The sequence below is a fragment of the Meriones unguiculatus genome, chromosome 1 (assembly GCF_030254825.1).
Source record: "Meriones unguiculatus strain TT.TT164.6M chromosome 1, Bangor_MerUng_6.1, whole genome shotgun sequence".
Classification (NCBI taxonomy): Eukaryota; Metazoa; Chordata; class Mammalia; order Rodentia; family Muridae; genus Meriones; species Meriones unguiculatus.
Window position 1 is genome coordinate 24,490,028 of NC_083349.1, and position 5,655 is coordinate 24,495,682.

Here is a 5,655-nt window from a genome sequence, read left to right on the forward strand (position 1 = left end):
ACTGTGCTGAGCCCCGCACCACACTGGCTGCAGAGCTCTACAGTTTTCAGGGCCCAATCTCGGTACTGATGCCACGTGTCCCTTCTCAGCAGGCCAGAGAAGGGAAGGAGGCCGCCCCAGTCCTGTAACTGTGACGTCATCCCTTAGCACCTCCAGCATGTGGTAGCTCAGCCCCTAAACCATCTTCCTTTCTTCAGTGGCCCTGGAAGTACATCAGATTCCCTGTCAGACCCTCCCCCCGCCCCAACTCAGTCACTGGCTGGCCCATCACTGTCTCTGCCACCCCCCCGGAGTATACAGGCAGTAAGCATGCAGCCACAAAGCCCTGAACACAGGATGAACGCAAACCAAAATCCTCTTTTTTTTTTTTTAATAAATTTAAGAACAATTCCATCTTTTTCTTCTCCCCAGAGCGACTAACTAAAAGAGAATATATGGCCGGGGGTCAGGGCAGGGGGTGCTAGGAGTCATAATCCTCTTCATCCTCTGCATCAGGTGCTGAGGGGCCAGGGGGCGCTGAGGGCAAAGGTAGAGAGGAGCTGAAGGGCATGAAGGGAGTTGGAGGGCTGCAGGACAAAAAAAATGGAGAAAATCAGGGCATGCCACTGTGCTGTGCCCAACCCACAGATGTGGCCAAGGCCACCCGGGAGGAAAGCGCCCAGGCAAGACCCCTCTCCAGGCTCTCTCCCCAACTACCGTGGGGACAAGACCTCAGAACAGTCACAGGTGTTTAAGGTCCCCTCCCATTCCCTAAGTCAGCCAACCACAGCCAATCCCCAAGTGGCTGGGGAAGTAAAACCAAGCAGCTCTGAGGGGTTTGGCATGTCCCTGTCTGGCATCCCCCAGGCTACTCACCTCTGAAAGTGGGCAGAGGGATGACTGGCTTGGGGAGGAGGCTGTGGTGTCTCTTCTTCCCCATCGGTATCCGTGTCCTCAGACTCATCCTGTGAGCACAGCAGGGGTCATGGTCAATGAGAGAAGGCCTGGGCCCATCATTACAGAGCCCAGAGCCCTGGGAAAGCAATCAAGATGGAGGCACAAAAGGTCATAGATAAGGATGAGAGCAGGCCTTAGCCAGCTTTGCCTGGGAAAGGCTGCCTTTCCCATCAGGGAGCTGGACTCACTCACCTCCTGTTCTGAATCTGTCCCGGACAGCTTCTTGTCTTTGCCTTTGCTTCCTGTGCCTCCATTCTTCCTGCCACTGCTGCCTGGTTTCCGGCCCCTTCGGGAAGGTACAGTCCATCTGCCCAGAGGACTATCTCCTCCTTGTTCACCCCCCCCAGCCACCCCCAACCCTTGTGGCCTTGGCCTTTCCCACTGATGTACCCGGTCTTGGCTACCCACCTTCGAGGACCCTTGTCCCCATCCATGTGGTTGTCTTCCCCATCCCCCTGCATGTCAGGCACGGATGCCACCAGGTCTTTCAAGAAGTCAAATTGCTGCTCCAACTCAATGCACTGCTTCCTGGAAGAAGCGGTTGAGGAAGGCATTCAAATGGGAGCCCCAAACACTTAAGGAAGGACAGAAACAACCTTCCGTAAAAGGAAACTGGAAGGTGAGAAACACCCCTCCCCACGTCCACCAGGCCTCCTGGGCGGTTCGGCTCTGGTTTTTCCCTCCACCTGAAACACCTCATCCCTCCCGCGGCAGTCCAAAACCACCAAGCTGGCCTCCCTCAGCTTCACACCACTCCCCCCTCCCCCCCCCCCAGGACACTGCCTCCTCACGAGCGCCTCCCAGCTCGCGGCCACTCACAGGTGGGACGTGGTCATGGTTTTGGCATTTCGAGACTGGGTCACCTGGCAAGCCTTCTTCAGCAGGGACTCCAGGAAGAGCTCCAGTGCCCGGGCTGAGGGCGTCAAGGAGAATCGAGGAAGGGGTGCGCCGCAGTCCCGCCCCACGCCCCTCAGCCCAGCCAGCCCCCGATAGGATACAGATGATGACAGGCACAGCGGCCGCCACCTTCCCGATCTCTTCGTCCGTCTGCATGATCTTTTTAATCCGCGCCTGCCGAGGAAAAGGGGCAGAGCTCGGACGCCGTCGCCTGCGTCCCTGCAGGGGAGCTGGGGGAACGAGGGGGTATCCCGGGAGCAGGAGGAGAGGGGCACCGAGCCAGGAGGGCATGGAAGGGGGCGGGGCGTCAGGCCGCGAACACCTAGAGGCACCCGCTCCCCCACCCGCAGGACCTGGGCCCGAGGCTCCCGGGGAACCCAGCCCGCCGAGGCCCGGCCCGGCCACGTGCTCACCGGCGGAAACCGCGCGTTATACTTCTTCTTCTTGCTTGGCATCTCCGGGCCTCTCTCGCCGCGCCGGGCCCAGCGCCGCCGCCCGCAGCCTCCGGGCCCCGGGCCTGTCCGCCGCCGGCCCGCCGCGGTTCCCCCGGGTCCTGGTGCCGCCTACTCCGTCGCCACCGCTTCCCTCAGGGTCCTAGCGCCGCCCGTCGAAGAAGCAGCTCCCAAAACCCAAGCGCTGGGCTTTTGGAGCCTCTCGGGCGGTGCGCGTCCTTCTCAGGGCTCGCCCGCCACGCCCACCCGCTCCCAAGCCAGAAGTGCGAGCGTTAGCCCCGCCCCCTGCAGGCCAGCTCCTCGAGGTTCTCGTGCTGGCCCCGCCCCTGGATCCATCCCGCCCCTTCCCCTGGAACCCCTGCTCCCAGCCGGCTGGTTCCGCCTCTGGCCCCGCCCCGTGACTGTGTTTGTCTATAAAGTTGTTGTTGAGGTGGCGGGACCTTAAGATGGCGGCGGCGGCGGCGGCGGCCGTGGCAGGGGCGGGGCGCGGCGGGGGTGGCGGTGCGGACCCCGGGCAGGAACGGAGCCGGGCCCGAAATTGGATTGGCGCGGAACGGAGTGAAGGCCGGAGGTGACTGCGGGGCGGCGAGAGGGGGCAGCCCCCGGGGTGGGGGCAACCCTTCTGGGTGCTAATGGCGGCGAGTGTAGTAGGGCTGGAGCCTGGCCCTCCCGCAGGCCCTGTCCGTATGAGGTTTTGAGTTCGGGTGCTGCCTGTGGAGCCCAGATGGGCCGCTGCCCTCCCTGGGCCTCAGTGTCTCGACCTTTAAGTGTAGCTCAATAGTTCAGCGGGGGAGGCCTGGCCTTCCACAGCTTGTCTCCGAGGTTGGAGAACCTGCGTTTTGCCTACCTCCATTAAATTGCAGCTAGCAGTCCCTTGACAATTCACCCTTCGGTTCTTGTACTCTCTCCGGGCCTGACCTTGAGCAAGTCCCAGTTCTCAGAGTTTCAGTTTCCTTGTTTGTAAGCAGTGAAAGTAGTACAAACAATAGCGACTCCACCTCAGGCATTTTATTCTAGACACAAATCTAGACAGGATCAGCTGTTATCCCATTGTGAAGATGAAGCAACTGAGGCCCAGACATTAAGTCCTGCCCGAGGCCACAGTTTAACGCAGTGCCTGGCATCTTCTAGGACCCAGCACTTTTTATTTACTGTCTCAAACCTCTGACTCAGTTCCCTCACGACAGGATGGAACCGAATGAAGAGCTAGAAGAGGAGGACTCTCCAGGTGGCCGTGAGGATGGCTTCACTGCCGAACACCTGGCTGCAGAGGCCATGGCAGCTGATATGGACCCCTGGCTGGTATTTGATGCTCGTACTACACCTGCCACAGAGCTGGATGCCTGGCTGGCCACGTACCCACCGTCTCAAGTTACTCGCTATGGGGATCCGGGTTCACCCAACTCCGAACCTGTGGGCTGGATTGCAGCCTATGGGCAGGGTTACACCCCCAACTCTGGGGATGTGCAAGGGCTGCAGGCAGCCTGGGAGGCTCTGCAGACCAGTGGGCGGCCAATCACACCAGGTACCCTGCGCCAGCTGGCCATCACCCACCGTGTGCTCTCCGGCAAGTGGCTGATTCACCTGGCACCTGGCTTCAAGCTGGACCATGCCTGGGCTGGCGTTGCCCGGGCTGTAGTTGAGGGCCGTCTTCAGGTGGCCAAGGTGAGCCCACGGGCCAAGGAGGGTGGGCGCCAGGTCATCTGTGTTTACACAGACGACTTCACGGACCGCTTGGGTGTACTGGAGGCAGATTCTGCCATCCGTGCTGCGGGCATTAAGTGCTTGCTCACTTACAAACCTGATGTCTACACTTACCTGGGCATCTACCGAGCCAACCGCTGGCACCTTTGCCCCACTCTCTATGAGAGCCGTTTCCAGCTTGGAGGCAATGCCCGTGGCTCTCGAGTGCTGGATCGTGCCAACAATGTAGAACTGACCTAGTGGGGCCGAGTGAGGGAGACCACCTTCCGCTCCCTCGCTGGGGATGGATCCTTCCTTCTTCTCTTCCTTGTCCCAAGAAGGCCAAGTCCCCTAGCTCTGAGGACTCATTGACTTGGGAACTGGCTGCACTCAGTCCCCTTGAATGTCTGCTCTCTGTGCAAGGCAGACTCCAACCCCCACAGGCTGGGGGCTCTGGCTCTTGAGGGCCGGGCCCTCAGCTGCCCTCTTTGATGCTGCTCCCCACCACTGCCCAGGACTACAGCTTGGGTGCAGATAGTCAAGAAAGCCTGCTCTGACCACCTCTGTCCCCTACTGTACTTCCCCTGCATTTTTCCTTTTCTTTCTTCCCTCATAAGGGAGAAAGTTCAGTGCTTCCAGTCCCTGCCCTTGGCGCCTTCATAGGCCTGGTGACAGGGCCCCTATAGGCCTGAGCATGCTGTTGGGGCCTGAATGTGTCCTGGCCAGGAGGGGATGCAGGGTTATGGACATGGGGCCTGCTCCTCCCTGCAAACTCACAGCCTGCATCATCAACATCCCTTCCCTGGCTACCTTGACATGTGCCTGCTCCTGGCATTTCAATAAAACCCAGCTCGGGTCTGTGTCTTGAGTGTTTTTAAAACTCCTGTCCTGGTGGTTGCCTGCTTTGGCTTTCAAGGAAAGGCAGGGCTAGAGGAGCCAGCTCCAACTTGACCGGGCCTTCTTTTCCTTTTTCCCTCAGCCGTGAAGATGGTGTCCTTCATTGCTGAGGCCAGGTTCCATTTCTGAGAACCTCTGCAAAGCTGATCTCCCTCTATACCCCATGAATCAAAATGAGTTTCTTAGGTCTTTCTAGGAAGGCTGAAGGGGCTACTCTTTGGCCTCAAGGTGTATTTGTTTTAGACTTTGGGTTTTTGTTTTTGTTTTTGTTTTTTGAGACAGGAGACAGGGTTTCTCTGTAGCCCTAGCTGTCCTAGACCAGGCTGGCCTCAAACTCACAGAGACTGCCTCTCCCAGTGCTGGTTTTACAGGCATGCACCACCTTCCCTGGCTGTGACTTCTAAATTTTATTTTATTGAGAAAAGGTCTCGTTATGTAGCCTTGGCTGGCCTGGAACTCACAGAAATTCATTTGCCTCTGCTTTCCAAAGTTCTGGATTTAAAGGCCTGCATACACACACACACACACACATACACACACAGCTTTTAGGTTTTTAAATTATCAGGCTAGCCAGGGCTACACAGTGAGACCCTCTTTCAAAAAGGGGGTGGGGGAGTCTAGGGCAAGGAGTCTGGGAACATGGCTCAGAAATTAAAAGCAGTAATCACTCTTTCAGAGGACCTTGTGTTTAATTCCCAGCATTCACATGGTGGCTAATGGCGACCTCTTAACTTCCGGCCTCGGCAGACACTGCACACAGGGTGTACAGACATGTGTACAGACCAGAACA

The 5,655-nt window shown here is 58.2% G+C and overlaps 2 protein-coding genes across 4 annotated transcripts; one reads left to right on the forward strand and one right to left on the reverse strand.

Annotated features, from left to right (window-relative positions):
* Positions 1–353: 353 nt before the first annotated feature.
* Positions 354–2,547, reverse strand: Drap1 (DR1 associated protein 1). 2 transcript variants are annotated; one of them, XM_021638446.2, is made up of 7 exons: positions 2,247–2,547; positions 1,935–2,007; positions 1,756–1,849; positions 1,345–1,464; positions 1,129–1,222; positions 856–944; positions 354–566 (listed from the first exon to the last, which is right to left on the reverse strand). In XM_021638446.2, the coding sequence occupies exons 1-7, from the start codon at positions 2,286–2,288 to the stop codon at positions 461–463; spliced, it is 618 nt and encodes a 205-aa protein (XP_021494121.1). In that variant the 5' UTR covers positions 2,289–2,547; the 3' UTR covers positions 354–460. The 2 variants fall into 2 exon arrangements, with proteins under 2 accessions (XP_021494121.1, XP_021494120.1); XM_021638445.2 differs by having other exon boundaries at positions 1,129–1,243; positions 2,247–2,544.
* Positions 2,548–2,696: 149 nt separating this feature from the next.
* Positions 2,697–4,848, forward strand: C1H11orf68 (chromosome 1 C11orf68 homolog). Of its 2 annotated transcripts, none has more exons than XM_021638346.2 (2): positions 2,697–2,856; positions 3,473–4,848. In XM_021638346.2, exons 1-2 carry the CDS (start codon positions 2,732–2,734, stop codon positions 4,227–4,229), a joined length of 882 nt encoding a protein of 293 aa, XP_021494021.1. In that variant the 5' UTR covers positions 2,697–2,731; the 3' UTR covers positions 4,230–4,848. The 2 variants fall into 2 exon arrangements, with proteins under 2 accessions (XP_021494021.1, XP_021494022.1); XM_021638347.2 differs by having other exon boundaries at positions 2,720–2,856; positions 3,459–4,848.
* The last annotated feature ends 807 nt before the right edge of the window (positions 4,849–5,655 follow it).

Bases quoted from the DNA above. Each gene is read 5' to 3' on its own strand.
- C1H11orf68 (XM_021638346.2), top strand. From the start codon at position 2,732: ATGGCGGCGGCGGCGGCGGCGGCCGTGGCAGGGGCGGGGCGCGGCGGG. The intron at 2,857-3,472 runs GTGACTGCGGGG...CCCTCACGACAG, and splicing joins GAACGGAGTGAAGGCCGGAG to GATGGAACCGAATGAAGAGC.
- Drap1 (XM_021638445.2), bottom strand. From the start codon at position 2,288: ATGCCAAGCAAGAAGAAGAAGTATAACGCGCGGTTTCCGCCG. The intron at 2,008-2,246 runs GTGAGCACGTGG...TTTCCTCGGCAG, and splicing joins ATAACGCGCGGTTTCCGCCG to GCGCGGATTAAAAAGATCAT. The intron at 945-1,128 runs GTGAGTGAGTCC...CTGTGCTCACAG, and splicing joins GGACAGATTCAGAACAGGAG to GATGAGTCTGAGGACACGGA.